Source organism: Nicotiana tomentosiformis, chromosome 6, assembly GCF_000390325.3.
Source record: "Nicotiana tomentosiformis chromosome 6, ASM39032v3, whole genome shotgun sequence".
NCBI classification, from domain to species: domain Eukaryota; kingdom Viridiplantae; phylum Streptophyta; class Magnoliopsida; order Solanales; family Solanaceae; genus Nicotiana; species Nicotiana tomentosiformis.
In genome coordinates this window covers 103,718,449-103,736,008 of record NC_090817.1, presented here as the reverse complement: position 1 = coordinate 103,736,008, position 17,560 = coordinate 103,718,449, and the positions used below count along the sequence as shown (strand labels likewise).

Sequence of the window (17,560 nt, the reverse complement as noted above, 5' to 3'; positions counted from 1 at the left end):
TACGCAGCTCCTCTCTGTGAGTCTGTGGGATAAACTTCTCTAAGAAGGGCCATGTAAGTGGTTCTACGCCAGCTGGTCTGCCTGACTCATAGGTCTGCCACCACATGTAGGCTGGCTCCATCAGCTGAAAAGTAGGAAAGTCAACTCTATTAGAATCCATAAGCCCCGCTATGTGAAAAATCTGATGACACTGATCAAGAAAACGTTTAGCATGCTCTGACTCTCCTATATTGAACTGGGGTGATGAAGCCTCTGGAATCGCTTTAACCTCTTCTACTCTTCATCAATCAAAGATGGTCCAACCACGGCATGTGCTGAAATAACTGGCTATACTGGCAAAACCCCCAGTGTTTGATAACCCTGAGCTAGTTGCTCCGGTGTACGGGCGACAGGAGTTGGAGCTCCTCCCCCAGTTTGTGAGGTAGCTAGTGCAACTGGTATCATACCTACCTTAGCCAATCTTGTATACACACTCAAGGTCTGGGCCACAGTCTCCTAAAGACCATTTATAGCAATAGGTACCATCGGTGTCTGAGCTGGTCTAACCGGCTCAACAATATCCGGTAGTGTGTACGTAAAACATACCTCTACCCTAAGAAGGTAGCGAGGCTATTTCTGGAAAAACCTCGGTTCGAGAGGATGAATAGAAACAATCAAATAATAACAACAATATCCAAAAAATGATAACAACAATGTAAGAACTAGAAAAAAATAGATGAAGAAAAGCAATAGCACCAAGTAGCAACCACAACAAAATACTAAAAAATTGAAGCGGAAGATAGTAAGAAATAGTCGTAATATTAGCAATCTAGGAACAATGACAAAATACTACTAGACTAGCCCTAAAAAACCCGGTAAGGATTAGTAAAATACTTGACTACCTGCTACCCTTCTACCATAATTCTCGACCTCTACACCCTCCTTTTAAGGGTCATATCCTCGGTGAGCTGAAGTCGCGTCATGTCTTGCCTAATCACCTCTCCTCAATACTTCTTACGCCTCCCTCTACCTCTTCTCGTACCCGCCAAAGTCAACCATGGAGGCCACACCCACATTTGCTTGAATATCCTCATTCCTATCCTTATCCAACCTAGTGTACCCGCACATCTATCTCAACATCCTCATTTCAGCTACGTTGATCTTCTGGATGAGGGAGTTCTTGACTGGCCAAGACTCAGTCCCATACAGCATAGTCTGTCTAACCACCACTTTGTCGAACTTACCTTTTAGTTTTGGTGGTACATTCTTGTCACACAATAAGCCGGATGCTAGCCTTCATTTCATCCATTCCGCCCCAATGCGGTGTGTGACATCCTCGTCAATTTCCCCATTCCCTTGAATAACTGACCCAAGATACTTGAAACTTTCTCTTTTGAGGATGGCTTGTGAGTCAAGCCTCACGTCAATTCAATAACGTTAAATAAAACCATAGGAACCAACCCCAAACAATAAAGCTTTGATCTTGATACAAATACACAAAGTCAATCAAAACGTTAACCCCGGGCTCGTACCTAAATCCAAAAAAATCATAAATTTCGAATATCTATTTCAATACGAGTCCAAATATACGTGTTTCATCCAAATTTGACCTCAAATCGATCCCCAAATTACCAATTTTCACTCTCCAAAAACCATAGCAAAACCCCCCAAAATTTCTCCTTTAAATTACATAATCTAGGTGTAATAATCTATGGGGAAACAATATCTAACATCAAAATCAAATAGTGATTACATAAACTTTAATTAGTAGTGAAAAACTCTTCAAATATCGCCTCTAGATGAGATCGAAAACTCCAAATAATAAAAAATAACCAAACCCTCGAAATAAGTATTCTGCCCAGAAGTCTTCATATTTGTGGACCAATATCCCGCTTTTACGGTACCGAATCTACAAAAAAACCAATCGCAGATGCGGGAGTCACTTAACTCTCGTTCATCCGCTTCTACAGACTTCTCATCGCAGATGTGCATTTGCTTATGCGAAAGTACCTTCGCACATGCGATAGCGCACCTGCGATAGCGCATCTGCGCTCCATGAGCTGCATCTGCGGTTCGTGCCTCATCCAGCTTAACTTCGCTTCTGCGGCCTTAGGTCCGCTTCTACGGACTCACACCTGCGGCAAAAACCTCACAGGTGCGCTAACACCAGAACAAGACTACCAAATAACATGAAAATAATTCGAAACTCATCCGAAACACACCCGAGACCCCCGGGACTCCGTTCAAGCATACCAACCAGTACTAAAATACAACACGGACCTACTCAAGGCCTTAAATCACATAAAATAATATCAAAACCACGAATTATACCTCGATTCAAGCCTAAGGAACTAACCAACTTCCAGCTTTCAAAAATTCATGTTGAACGCGTGTAATCAACTCGGAATGACCTCAACTATTGCGCACAAGTCCCAAATGACATAACGAACCTATTCCAACTTCCGAAACAACAACACGAATCCAATATCAATAAAGTCAACTCTCAGACACCTTCAAATTGTCAACTTTTGCCAAATAAAACCAAATCAACCTAGGAACATCCAAATCCAAATCTTGACATACACCTCGGTCCAAAATCATCATACGAACCTATTGGGACCATCAAAATACAATTCCGGGCTCATTTACATACGAGTCAAACCTTGGTCAACTCTTACAATTTAAGCCTCAAATCATGAAACTAAGTGTTCCAATTCACTCCCAAACCTTCCTGAACCAAATCAACCATCCTCGCAAGTCATATAGCACTAAATACACATACGGGGAGCATCAAATAGGGAAACAGGGTTAAAATACATAGAACGACCAGTCAGGTCGTTACAGTGGTGCTCCTTTCTCTGCTACTGCTTAGGATTTTTTCTTATTCTTATTCTTCTTAATTGTAAAATAATTTTGTTAGATTTGTTGTTATTTAATAAATTGATGATTGGGGTTTGTTCTTTATGATACTTGGAGGTTATGTTTCAAATTTGAGCTCATTTGGAGTAGATTTAGGTGTTGAATTATGTGTTGGTTTGTTAAAATTTGAAGAACAACTTTCTGTTTTTAGTCAATTTGCACTTTAAGCCTATTTGGCCTTAAGTGCATGAAAACATTGGTTGTACTTCAAACCTATTTTGCCTTAAGTGCATCGTAAGTGCAATTTTTTCACTTCAGACCTATTTGGCCTTAAGTCCATGAAAATATTTGTTGCGCTTCAGACCTATTTGGCCTTAAGTGCATCTTAAGTGCAAGTTTTGTACTTTAGACTTAATTGGCCTAAAGTGCATTGTACTTCAGACTAAATTTTGTTTTCCTCAAATTCAGACTCGAAGTTTGAAGTTGATCCAAAAATAGGTAGACTTGTAATTTTTGTGCAAGGTGGGTATAACTTCAATGGTGATCTCAAAATTGGGTAGATGCAACTGCCCCCTTTATAATGAGTGCCTTGTATTGGGCTTAAAAAGAGCTAGTAAAAGAGAGTGGCTCGCGCACGTTAGAAATAGGGCCAAAGGCAAAACTTATGGATTTTCCTACCATGCGCGCGAGATACACTTGAGGCTTAATCCAAATCTAGTTTTATAAAATTATTTTTAATATTTTTCAGCCTATCAGAAAATTATTCAAATACATACTTACGACAATATATCCCCCCTTGAGATTAAATATGCCTTAATTCCAGAATTGTCACTGTTGGCTCTTTATGAGAATTAATCGGGCTTATAACATTTAGATTTTCTCCACTCCTATATATATATATATGAGAGATACAATTTCGTTCCTATAAGCGATATACAAACGCAAAAAAATCAATCCTCTTTTTCTTTTGTTATTTTTCTTGTTCCTCTCAATTAATTTCTGGGCAATTATATTTTTGTAAACTCCAAACGTGCAGCCACTCGATCTCAGCTATTTGCACCCTAGTCAAAACAGTAGCTTATCACGACACAATATTATATTCGATAAATTGTTTTTGTTCTCCTTGTTCTTTGTCAATATTGTCGTATTTTTCAACAACTAAGATTATCTAAAAAAACAAAAGATTACCTTAAACTGGACACTCTTTACATAACAGTTATTGTATTAGGCCTTATAATATTCATCGCATTAACAATTCCTATATAGTTAATCTGTGAACTAAACGATCTTCGACGGAGCTTTGGACTTGAAGCACATTGAAAAGATTAGTTTAAGCCTACTTGATGTCTTAACCAAATAATTATGCATAATTCATGATATTTATAAATATTTCAAAAATTCATTGTCGAAGGGATTAAAGTTTTAAGTAGTAGTAAGGTGATATAAAATGGGACCTGAAAAATCACTTTTTAGCTTTCGTCCCTAATGTTTTGTCCAAATTTACTACGGAACATGAAAAACTTTATCCATCGTTAAGAAAAAATATCATTTTACCTTCGACTCCTAATAAAGCTCCAACCTGAAAATAATTTTATATTGAAATTTGAGTCGTAAAGTTCACCTTTTTCCTATTGAAACTAAAACAAGTACAAATAGAAAATCTAATATGTAAGAGTATGAACTAACACTACACGAAGGAAAGAAGTTGAGCAATCACGGTAGTACAAGTTAAATATGGACCTTTTCATTTGTTTCATGTGTCCAGATATTACTTCAATTTTAAGGAAGAAAGACAACTATCCACGGCCGATAATTGGACAATGCGAATTTAAATGAGAGCAACAGCAACAATAACCTGATTGAGTTGCTCTGAATCACACTAAACATGAAATACCAAATTGTCGTTAAAAAAAACATAAAATTGGGAAAAATCGCTGCCAAATGCTTCTTGAATTAACTATATTGCAATGCATTCCCACCTCGCTTATAGCTCTTTCATTAGTACAAAAAAGCAATGTTGGGAACTGCTGCAACAGATTGATCTAGATTTACAAGATAGGATTGGGAGCCAAACTAATAATAACAAGAACCCCACCCTTTAAAACCCAAATAACTTTTAAAAAAAGGGGAAAATTGACCAAAATAAGCCACAAGACGAAAACAAAATTATAAAAAAAATTATCCTAAAACCCAAACCAAGGTATGAAACCTGTCAGAAGCTAAAACCTGAGGGAAAATGGAGCTTCCATACTTCCTGAACTCTTAGAAACAGATTGAACTAGCCTTGCCACTATTGATTTATCTCCGGGGATTTCTTAATGCAAGAACCAACTCCAAATGCAGCTAGGATAAAAGGGGCAGTCCAATGGTTATGAGATCTAACCAAGCACTGGCGTGCATATCATGTAGTCAACAAGCTCCAATTTAGGGCTTCTTTAACCACAGACCTCCCCCTTCATTAGGTGAAGCTAGCATCCATTAGCAACTCCTTTTGCTATCCCTTTAGCTACAGGTTTCTTTTCCGCTACAGTGACTGATTTAGCACCCTTCATATCATCTCCCTTTGTAACTGATCCATTTTCTGTAAGCTTCACCTCCCCATTAGTCGGAGCAGCGGGTAAACTTTCCTTGTTCAAACCAGCAGGAACTTCTGAAGGTTTCTGGGACTTAGGTTCCACTTTCGTGTTTTCTTTCTTCTTCTCTTCAGTAGCTTTGCCTTCCCATACCTGCGACTGAGACAACCAAAGAAAACAACCATAATTAACTACCAAGTCGAAGATTATTATTATTATGAAGACATCGACCACTGCTAAATACACTAGTGAAAGCACCTCTTCTTGTTCCTTTTTTTTAAAAAGTTCATTTAATAGGCAGAAATTTAGTAATCTCAATTTATATGAACTCATCTGACTGGACACGGAGTTCAAGAAAAGAGAGAAGACTTTTAAACTTGTGGTGTAAAATGAAGCACATATATTTTGTGTGGCTATAAATCATTGCATAAAGGTTAAATTGTTACAAATAGGTAAAGGAGTCGTTCTTTTTGGCACGGACTAAAAAGGAAATAGGTTCACATAAATTGAAACGGAGGGAGTACATAATAAGCTACCTGCTTCTGGAATAGCTGCTGCTTGACCTTCTTTTCCTGAATTCTCTTCTGACGATCCTCATAGAACTCAAAATCATCAAGGATGCACTGTTTGCTAATATGATCCTTAAATATCTTAATCACCTGTAGGCCCTGCTCTATTTTGACCTGTACAAAGCAATGAAACTGTTGGTAAAAACCATCTTTTGGAATTGGTGAAACGGTTGGTAAAAACAGTAATCGACAATTATATGAAGGTCAAACGAGCCAAGACAGACTACACAGGATCACCCAAAAATCACTACTCTTCTATCTTGTTCATAATATTAAAACACGCGGCGTACCTCCTGAGTATCTCTACTGTTGGTAACAGGCTTGTTTTCGTTGTTCCCCAGCGTGATGTTTTTCAACAAGCTGTTTGGTACATCCTTCACAATGTGCCACTTTACAGGAAAGCAGCCGATCCACTTGTCTTGCTGCCAATACTCCAAACTCTTGTTGAAATCAACTGGTCCTACCATCTCTGCAACACCAACAAACTGACCACTTGTATTCACCTGGATAAAAAGACCATAAATAACCAATCAAAACAAGGAGAATGTGACTCAACCAAAAAAAGACTTGAGAATGATGTATCTAATAAAGCTCACCGAGAAGAAAAGAAAAACAGGGCAACCACCAGACTTTTGTTTAGCCTCCTGGTAAGCAGAATCAAGCTTCTTGTTACCATTTGGTGTGCTAGCCCAAACATTATATTTGATGCTTTTGTGCACATCATCCTCACTGTAAGACTTGATTATAAAAAACTTGGCATCAGTATATGTCACTGGAAAATCTGGACAGTTGTATTGTTCTCTGTCAGGAATCAGGCTTGGTTTTTCTTTCTCAGCATCATTGGTTAGGGTGAGCGGAATGTTCTGCCCCTTGACTGCCAGCGTTACTGGTGTAAAACCCTTTTGATTCTTGAAACCTTTACCTCTAGGTCCCCTGTTGAGCTCATTTAAACCATCCATGTTCTCATTACCGTAGAAACTATTTCCTCTACCCCTGGGTTTGAACTTGTTGTCAACCGTCATCCACCCACGACCTGTGGTACGGGTATCATATCCATTGGATCCAAAGCCCATGCCAGTACCGAATGTGTTACAATACCGCCCCCCATACAGTTTATTGGGGTACATCCTATTCATATACCCATTTGTTGTGTTCATGCCAGAAGAGGGCCTTGGGTGGTGGAAGCCCTGAGAATGAAAAGAGAGTCGGTGTCAACAAGAAAATGAGACCAGAAAATATATGGAGAAAACCCTTACACGCAGCTGCTTGGCTCCAATTACTGGAGTAGCTACTCTAAAGTCTCTTTAAGGAGACAGTAAATATGGAAGAGAAAGAACATATTCATGTTCTCAAATAACATACCATTAGATGCGGATGAACATTCTGATTTTTTGATGATGGAACGGCACTGCCATTTGAAAAAGATGTTGTAAAAGAATTGCTCGACACTGGCCTACCTTGCCCGTCAGTGAACATTGATCCATCTATCCATGGAATGGGAGATCGCACACCATCAAAACCTAATCTAGGGTCGTGATAACCTGAAGCAGCTCCTCCAGGCAACGCACCCCGCCCATAAGAACCATTAGCATTTACGGATGGGTTCTGGAATGCAGGCCTCACAAGCGTAGGCCCAGCATTTCCCTTTACACCACCATTGGCAATGCCATTAGAAATTCCATTAGCAGAATCAACAGACAACGATGCATGGTCAGCAGCAGCAGCAGAGGTGGCGATCTCACCTTTTGGCAGGGCAACTGGAGTAGTGTATGAATTACTGGTTGGAGGGAGGGGCTGGAAATACGGATAGTGGTATTGTTGTGATCCATAGAGCTGGCCATCATGCCCCAAAGTTGGGGCAGGGGATGTAGCACGTGAATATGGACTGTAGGGTGCATAACCATAGCCATGATGATAGATAAGCGACCCATTATCCCCATAAACTCCCTGCATTTTAACTCATTTAAAATCCACACACAGACCAATATTTGCTCGAGCTTAAAAGCAACTATAGACAGCAACAAAGAATTTCCATGACACAAAAATTAATACAGCAAACAGATTTAACACATTTAACGTTGTAGCAAGAATTCAAGCAGAATAACTTACAGGCATCTCAACTCCATCCGGATTCAAATATCTTGAATAGTCCTCCCACTCATTACCAGAAGCATCATATCCTAGAGCAGAACAAAAAAAATGTTACCATGAAACAGGTTACCTGTGGTTATAAGATGCCATACCATTTGCATGGTTACATAGTTAAAGAAAGAAACAAAGACTTTTGAACCTTGTGGTCTTAAACATGCCATAACGTTTGTGGTTGTAGTACTTTTGAAACTAGTAAGTCCTAAATTGTTTAAACATCAAGTTAAATTGTTTCCGTATTTAGAAGGTAGTTTTTTTTCTAAACGAACTAAAAAAGAAATAGGTCACATAAATTGGATAAGAGGGAGTACCATAATAGTATGCTGCAGTAGAGGGATAACCATTAGGAAGATAACAAAAATTCGGATCTATGAATTCCGGCAACAGAGGGGTCACAGACCGATTCATGGACTGGATCTGACCATTTCCCACATCTTTTGAGTCCACAGAAGGCTGAAAAGGGAACAAATTTCAGATTAAGAACTGTAGACCAATTGACTGAAACAAAGCATTTAGAAAAAATACAACTAAAAGGAAAATCACCTTCTTTTTTGGCTCTGTAATTTCAAGATTCCTATTCTGAGAATCCAATGACAAATTCTGCAGCAAGCCTGCAGCTTCTATAGCAGTAAATCGTAAAGGAATGCCACTTCTCCATAGAATTTATCAAACGAGTTCATTAACAACTAAAGCCAAGACAAACTTCCACTAATACTTATCAAATTTGGAATCAACAAATAGGTCATTTTAAATTATGTAAATAACAAAATTTACTAAAATTAGGTAAACAATAAATTTACTAAAACACTTAGATATTTTATTTTTTTCATTATTAATTTTATTTTGTAATATTGGCCTGAGACGAGTTTATAGGGAATAACATAGTAACTGAGGATTCATATAGCTGAGACTGAGGCATAGCTGTTGTTGTATTTGTACTAAAATTAGCACAGAATTCTAAACCGAACTAAATATCTGCTGTTGTTTAAAAGAAAATATCAACGTATAAATCGCCAAATCAGCTACTCAATTCCCCAACATATATAAGCTGAATTAACCAAGCATAAAAAATCAAAAAACAGCTGAAAAGCACATCCTTTATTATAAAAAAAACTAACAGCCTACACTTAAAACCAGCAACAAATATCCAGATCTATAAAGGCCCAGATAAAAAGTCTACCCCATAGAACATAATTTTAAGCATACATAAATCTACTCATACGTTCACAAACAAGTAAAAATCAAAACTTGGGTCGATTTTAACAGAAAAAACATTGAATAGCCATATGTAAATATATAAGCTAAGGATACGATCAACAGGAGGAGCACCAGCAGCCATAAGAAAAAGATAGATCTCTCAAAAGGAGGAGGAGTAATGAAACCCTGAAGATTTTGGAAAGGGTTTATGGGAGGAGAGAGAAAGAAACCCTAGAAGAGAGAGCGGAGACAACGGATTTTAGAGAGAGAGAGAGAGTTTCAGCCGCCAACAAAGCGAGGCTAAATATATAGAGAGAGAAAGAGGGTTAGGTATTGGGAGAGAGAAACTATAAAAAGGAGGGGATTTTTTGAACCATAAATGGGATGTGATTCAAATAGCACCACGGGTTTTGCTCTTAAAGGCCCCTTAATTTTTCTCGTATTTCCAGATCTGACCCTATTCTTTTACTTCACCTGCGGGTGATGCTGCCAGCTCATAGCAACTTACGTGGCAGTGTTTCAGTGGTTTGTGAGATAGTTTGGGTACTTAATTGAATGTTTCGCTTTTAGAGTCTTTTTTAATAGGACGAAAAAGTCGCTTTTGGGATTCCTTTGGGTTTTACTCGGTGGACTCTTTGCAATTTCGTTGCAGTTGCATTAACCCCTCCCCTAAGGAACCAACAACAAAAAAAGAAAGGGAAAATATTTTTGGTTCTTGAATTACTTTCCATGTCTTGTTTTATTTAGGGTGTGTTTGGTGGGGAGGAAAAAGTTTTTCATTTTTTCCTAAAAAAAATAAGTAGTTTTATCACTTAGTTTTCATATTTAATTAAGAGTATAAAAAAAATCAAAAGATATCTTTAGTATTTGATTGGTGCCAAATACTCAAAGGTAAGTTGAACAGTGGTTAGACCGGCCATGTTGTATGGGATAAAGTATTGGCCGGTTAAAAATTCATATATACAGAAGATGAAAGTAGCAGAAATGAGGATGTTGAAGTGGATGTGCGGGCACACTAGGATGGATAAGATTAGGAATGAAGTTATTCAGCAGAAGATGGGCGTGGCTCCTATAGATAACAAGATGCGAGAAGCGAAGCTCTGATGGTTCGAGCATGTGCGAAGGAGAAGTTATGATGCCCCGGTAAGAAGGTGTGAGCGGTTGGTTTTGGCAGGTACGAGAAGAGGTAGAGGGCAGCCTAAGAAGTATTGGGGAAAAGGTGATCAGGCATGACATGACGTGGCTTCAGATTTTCAATGACATGACCTTTGATAGAAAGGTGTGGGGTTTGAGCATTAGGGTTGTAGGTTAGGAGGTAGTTGAGCATTTTTCTACTTCGTATCGGGTGTGAGACTAGTCTAATAGGGTTTGTCTCACTTCTCGGGAGAATCGATGACTGCATCTTTGATGCAGTGCTAGTACATCTGAGACTTCTTAATTGGCTAGTTGTAAATAGCCCCAGGGCTATGGAACAAAGGATTATATCGGACCTAGACCGAGGTATTGATGGTGATTTTATAATCTCGCATAACAGAATGTGATACGATGAGATAAAATGTAATAGAAACAAAGACAGGGAACGGGTTACCTACTCTTAACGGGTAAAGCAAGCCCCTTTATTCTGAATTCTTTAATTCAGAATCAATCAAATCTCCCCAAGTAGGATTCGAACCTACGACCAATCGGTTAACAGCCGACCGCTCTACCACTGAGCTACTGAGGAGCAACAGGAGATTCGATCTCATAGAGTTCAATTCTCATTCCCAACCTATGACCAATATGAGCTTGAAGCTTCTTTTGTAACTCTCAGAACTTCTTCGTAGTGGCTCCCTTACATGCCTCATTTCAGAGGGAACCTCAAAGTGGCTCTATTTCATTATATTCCATTCATTTAATATCCCTTTGGTGTCATTGACATAACATATGTCATTTCTAGTCTATCTCTTTCTATATCTTTTCTATATCTTTTCTATATATGGAAAGTTGAAAAGTCATCATATAATAATCCAGAAATTGCAATAGAAAAGAAATAAGGGAGGTTTGTGATGATTTTTCAATCTTTTCTACTAGGTAATCTAGTATCATTATGCATGAAGATAATCAATTCGGTCGTTGTGGTCGGACTCTATTATGGATTTCTGACCACATTCTCCATAGGGCCCTCTTATCTCTTCCTTCTCCGAGCTCTGGTTATGGAAGAAGGAACCGAGAAGAAGGTATCAGCAACAACTGATTTTATTACGGGAGAGCTCATGATGTTCATATCGATCTATTATGCGCCTCTGCATCTAGCATTAGGTAGACCTCATACAATAACTGTCCTAGCTCTACCATATATTTTGTTTCATTTCTTCTGGAACAATCACAAATACTTTTTTTGATTATGGATCTACTACCAGAAATTCAATGCGTAATCTCAGCATTCAATGTGTATTCCTGAATAATCTCATTTTTCAATTATTCAATCATTTCATTTTACCAAGTTCAATGTTAGCTAGATTAGTCAACATTTATCTCTTTCGATGCAACATCAAGATCTTATTTGTAACAAGTGGTTTTGTTGGTTGGTTAATTGGTCACATTTTATTCATGAAATGACTTGGATTGGTATTAGTCTGGATACATCAAAATCATTCTATTAGATCGAATAAGTACATTCGATCTAATAAGTACCTTGTGTTAGAATTCTTTTAGCTGCAAGGGAACCGTCAGGTTGTAGTGGTTGAAGTAGAGCCAAGCAGCGATGGAATTGAGAAATTCTATGGTTCGGATCTTTAGTATTCTCTTATTTATTACCTGTGTCTACTATTTAGGTAGAATACCCTCACCCATTCTTACTAAGAAACTGAAAGAAGCCTAAAAACAGAAGAAAAGGTGGAAAGTGAGGAACAAAGAGATGTAGAAATAGAAACAGCTATTCCGTTTTTTATAGCACCGAACTTTATTTACTGGTTATTGTTATTGTGTTTCATCTATTTTTTTAGTTCTTATGATGTTGTTATTATTTCTATAGTTTCTGTTGATATGGTACTGATATATTATCTCTTTTCATCTTTTGCTTTTTCTTGAGCCGATGATCTATCGAAAATAACTTATCTACTAGCTCCATCAGGGTAGGGGTAAGATCTGCGTAGACACTACCCTCTCCACACCCCTCACCTGTGGAATTTTACTGGGGTGTTGTTGATGGTGGTGGTTAGTGAGTGGAAAAATATGGTTTTAAAAAATATATAATTTTGGTAAATACATGGGATGTGGGTGAGGGGGTTGGGGTGCGAGATTGGGGGTAGATGGCGGGGGTGCAAGATTGGGGGTGGGTGGTGGTTTGAGGGAGAGGGGTTGGGGCAGAGGGGGGGTGGTGGAAAATAGGGTGGAAAAGGTTGAAAAAAGGTTTTGGAAAATATTTTTCCTCCTTTTGGTAGGGAAATTATTTTTCTCCAATTTAAAGAAAAGGAGCTCATGAGGAAAATATTTTTCAAAATATTTAAATAAATCCAACAAGAAAAAAAATTAGAAAATATTTTCTTCGTACCAAGCACACTCTTAATGGCTATTTGGCCATATAAAAAAAATCACTTTTTCGAATTTTTTTTTATTTTTTTCGAAATCAGTGTTTGGTCATAAAATTTTTAATTTTCACTTGAATATGAATTTTAGAATTTTTCGAAAATTTAAAAAATTTCAAAAAACTATTTTTCAAAATTTCACTTCAGATCACTCACAAAAATTCAGAAACAGCCTAAAATTGTATTCATGTCCAAACACAACTGCAATTATCAAATACCATTTTCACTTTAAAACACTTCACTTTTTTCAAAATTTTACCATTCTTATGTCCAAACGCCCACTTAATCTCTACATTACAGGAATATGAATTAACACATTTACCTGTTGATTAAAGTAACTATTTTTTTTCTATGAACTAATAATTAAGTATTCTTATACTAAAATTTACTAAGTATTATGAAACAATAAAAGATGACGAAGAGTATTATAGAGAAAAGTAGGGAGAGGGAATTCTTATTAATTTGGAGTGAATTATAATTGAATAGAATCTCTTTATTTATAAGGAAAAAGTGACTCAGCCACCAAGTAACAAACCATAAGATCACTCCCCCTTGAATGTCTATCCAACGGATAATATGCCTCGTTAAAACCTTAACTAAAATAAAATCCAATGGAAAAAAATTATAGTGAAGGAAAAAGAGTACACATGTTTAATAATAGGTCTTCTAGTTGCCTCGTTAAAAACCTTGCAAGGAAAATCCAGTGGGACAAAACCTTGTAAGAGAAAAAGAGTACAACGCGTATTAACTCCCCCCTGATGAGAGCATCGATTCACATCCTTGAGTTTTCGCATCTCAATCATGTGCACTAGCTTATTGAAGGTTAACGTCGGCATAGATTTGGTGAATAAATCAGCCATATTAACTCCAATCAATATGTTGCACCTTAAAAATTCTCGCTATCACATTATTAGGATGTAGTACTTCATGACCAAGAATTGTATATGCTTTGAGCAATTTAAATCCTTCATGGATTGTCATATAAGTTAAATCATATAAGCCATATGAATGGACTTTAGATGCATATCAAGTTTTTTATGTCATGCTAGACATAAGATAGATAAAAGTGATTGCACACACCATTGACCTTATACTTTCGAGTGTTTGAACCGCATGTCCAAAACTACATGTCTTTCATATGAAACTAATCCTACTTGAATTGTTTCCTAGACTTAAGATCCTCGTATATATTTAGCGCTATCATAGATGTCGTTGACGAACATTTTATATCTGTTCCAACCTCTCTCTTTTTTCATAAAGACATAACAAAGAGGTCTTTTCATTTATATTTCAGGTGCCTAAACCTCTCATGAGATTTTATAAAGTATTACCTCATGTGATCTTTTAGATCACGTGCCTCCTTATTATGATCATTTAGATCATTTGCTCATCTTCTTTATCAAGAATTTTGAAACTGATTAGTCTATACGCTTCAAGCGTACCATAGACTTTGTCCTTCTATGACTTATTCTGATAGGACCATTTGCAGTGAGAATATAGTTTTTTTTGGGTAAGCAAATGCGGCTGACATGCTTTGCAAATTATCTTTTATGAACTTCAAGTTCATATGATCTTATTCGAGGATCTAGATGTACAAATGATAATTCATTACACGTAACTTTTTCTCAACTTTTATCTTGTCTCCCCCTCATGTTAGAAAAACTAACTTGCTTCCTCAACTTTGAAAACTCACCTTTGTGTGTTATGGTGTTAATCAAAATATACACAACATATTAATAATAATAATATGAAATTATTTGGTTCCTAACCCTGAACCACTTGTGAGGGAAGAATGTAATATATTTTCGTATATAACGTACATCAAACCGATATAGATACATTTGTTCTTATAAGCAATAGTTTAGCTATTAAGTTGAAGAACTCAATAAATTATTTTGCTAAACCAATTGTGATGTAACCCAACTTATCAAGATGAACTATCTTCAATAAAAGATCTGGAATATACTCTAAATTAAATTATTGAGGTTATCTGAGAAACACCGTATTAATCGCACATGTAACCATCTCATAGATGCTTCTTATGTGGTATACATGCAGGTGAATGTGCCCATATTCACCTCTGATATTTTCAAAATTTATGAGATTCAATCCCAATTTTAGTTGGTCTATTAATTAATGAGAACAAGCAACACAAGAGAATTTTAAAGAACTTTCAAGTTCTTTAATGTGTACCCATATGAATTCTCTTTTATTTATGCACATCATACTTAAAAGAACATGGCTAAAACAATTATGCAAGATGGATAAATTATCAATATTGATAAACTTCAGGTTTACACTGTGACGTGTGCAATTATTAATATACTCCAAGTTTATTATGATATGAGTTTTTATATCAATAAACTTCTACTTTACTATGACATTTTTTTTATTTATGTAGTACAAATTGGAGAATAAAGCGGGTAACTTTTCACATACATATTACCCTGCTATAAGTTGTAGTAATAGAAGATAAATCTTTCCTATATTTATAGTCTCAATATAACCAACCGCTTTCGTGAATACTTTAGAAACTAAATAAGTTTCTTTGAGACTTACTACGACATAATACCTTATTGATAATCAATTTTATTTCTCCAAAATGGTATAATTGACTCTTTCAGAGCTTTCAATTAATTTTTTACTACCACATATTCATCAACGTCTATACGGTGAATATCTCTTTCAAGGAGAAAGTTATACCATTATGGTCATGGTCAAAATCATTAAAGACAAGATATGTTGCTTCTATTACATTTTCCATATAATAATCGCATTGCCATAATATTTTGGCTAATCACAATAGGTACATGACCAATGACCATTCATGTCATAATAATGAAATTATTTTCTTGTTTCATCTCAAACCTCCTTCTAGAGGTGAGTGTGATTTATTCACTACCACTAGCACGTTCATATTCTTGCAAGAATGAATATGTATTTATAAATCACATGTTGTCACATTCACATCATGAATGTACCATAATCATATATATGTGCTTTACAAAATCTCATGTCAAATCGATGACAAATATTACTTTCGCAAAGTGAAGGATTATTTTGAGAATCCTTATTGTCCCCATTACTACAATGATGACAATTATAATTTCGTTTATTGCCACGTCCACATCCATTTATACCTTCACGGTAATAATTCTGTCTTCTTTTAGACTTATCACATGTTGCTACCACATTCTCTTTAAGGGAACGAGAATGAAGCAAATTCAATGGGATGGGCTTCCACTTCTTGCGCTCACAATCGTACATGAATTTGATCATGGCAAGACATAGAAATTTTACCACTTCGGGTAGTTATAATTTTTTACAAACTTTATTAGTGTTATAATCAAAATTTATTATCTTTGGTTGTATTTAAAATCAAATTATAGAATTTCAAGAATTTAAAAGAGAAAAATAGATAAAAATACTTACCTTTAATCCATAATTTATTATTGAAGGAAGTTCAAATATCAATTGACAATCATTTTGCTCAATATTATGTAAAGGTTGAGCCCCATACACATATCCCAAAGCCTGGTGACCAAAGCATATGCCTCTACTCAATTGGTTAGAGTCTCGTGCTGATAACGTGTTATGAAACAATAAAAGAAGAAGAAGAGTATTGAAGAGAAAAGTACGGAGAGAGAATTCTTATTAATTTGGAGTGAATTACAATGGAATAGAATTCCTTTATTTATAGAAAAAAAGTGACTTAGCTACCAAGTAAAAAACCCTAAGATTTTTTTAAAATATAGACATTCACCTTATATACAATTCTATTTATAACACCAAGGGCAATTTTGGCTTCTTAAAATTCTTTGAGGTTAAAATGGCACTATGATATCTCTTATGTTGAGGCTATTGTTTCCCGCCCTTTCTTTCTAGTCCGATGATGAATTTAGAACTAATAATTTTTTCAAAAATGAAAATGATAATGCCACTAATGCTAAGAAACTAGATTAATACGGATTCTAAAATTCAAGAGAACTACAACTACTATGTTGACCGACCTTATGCACTTGATTTTGAGATTTTATTAGAATTTTAGAACTACAAAGATTGAGGATCCGCTCCAGTACAATTAGCTTCAGTATTTTTCAATGGCGTTGTGGATGACTGCCATATGCTTACAAGAATTTTAAAACGCCAAAATCTTTTTTTATATTTTTCATGATTCAGTTAGCATTAAATAAATATTTATTTTGAAAAAATATAAAGCAAGATCTTAGCCTTTTAAAGTTCTTTTGAGCATGTGGCAGTTATCCACAGCCCCATTAAAAAATACTGGAGCTAATTGTACTGAAGTTGATCCTCACCCGAAGATGGGTTGAGCTCATTTAGACCTTTGCAAGTAATTTATTGAATTTAATTCTTACTTTTAACTCCGGGTAAGAAACTTCATTTGCTCTCTTACGCGTGAAAATTAGTAGGCATTAAGTCGGCACTGGCTACGAATAATCTCATATTGTGATATTACCATCAAATGAGGAGGATTAAACTATTTGGTGTAATATTGATGACAATTGGGACGACATTTTAGATATATATATTGTGTAATAATGTAAAGCTAGTCATATTTTTCTAGTAGTATATGATCGTGTCTTTTTTAGTGGTGACAATGATTTAATAGTCATAATTATTAGTGATTGATGAAAAGATTACTTTGCTG

At 36.1% G+C, this 17,560-nt stretch overlaps 1 protein-coding gene, 1 long non-coding RNA gene, 1 other non-coding gene and 1 pseudogene across 3 annotated transcripts; 2 read left to right on the top strand and 2 right to left on the bottom strand.

The window, feature by feature from the left end:
• Positions 1 to 4,759: 4,759 nt before the first annotated feature.
• Positions 4,760 to 9,688, bottom strand: LOC138891463 (YTH domain-containing protein ECT4-like). Its single transcript, XM_070177650.1, has 9 exons — positions 9,440 to 9,688; positions 8,672 to 8,748; positions 8,440 to 8,581; positions 8,090 to 8,160; positions 7,343 to 7,927; positions 6,577 to 7,167; positions 6,271 to 6,483; positions 5,948 to 6,094; positions 4,760 to 5,570 (listed from the first exon to the last, which is right to left on the bottom strand). Exons 1-9 carry the CDS (start codon positions 9,465 to 9,467, stop codon positions 5,307 to 5,309), a joined length of 2,118 nt encoding a protein of 705 aa, XP_070033751.1. The 5' UTR covers positions 9,468 to 9,688; the 3' UTR covers positions 4,760 to 5,306.
• Positions 7,083 to 7,462, top strand: LOC138893389 (uncharacterized). The gene is made up of 2 exons (XR_011408776.1): positions 7,083 to 7,190; positions 7,269 to 7,462. It is a non-coding gene; the product is annotated as an uncharacterized lncRNA (long non-coding RNA).
• A 1,288-nt stretch (positions 9,689 to 10,976) lies between the features above and the next one.
• Positions 10,977 to 11,048, bottom strand: TRNAN-GUU (transfer RNA asparagine (anticodon GUU)). Its single transcript has one exon. It is a non-coding gene; the product is annotated as a tRNA-Asn (tRNA).
• A 275-nt stretch (positions 11,049 to 11,323) lies between these two features.
• LOC138894514 (putative protein TIC 214 N-terminal part) lies at positions 11,324 to 12,348 on the top strand (annotated as a pseudogene).
• Positions 12,349 to 17,560: the final 5,212 nt, after the last annotated feature.

What these genes read in the sequence shown, in the direction of transcription:
- LOC138891463 (XM_070177650.1), bottom strand. Translation starts at nt 9,467, where the DNA reads ATGGCTGCTGGTGCTCCTCCTGTTGATC. An exon ending in TACTGCAGCATACTATTATG is followed by an intron (nt 8,161 to 8,439) that starts GTACTCCCTCTT and finishes GTTCTGCTCTAG; the next exon opens with GATATGATGCTTCTGGTAAT. An exon ending in CTGTTTTTCTTTTCTTCTCG is followed by an intron (nt 6,484 to 6,576) that starts GTGAGCTTTATT and finishes CTTTTTATCCAG; the next exon opens with GTGAATACAAGTGGTCAGTT.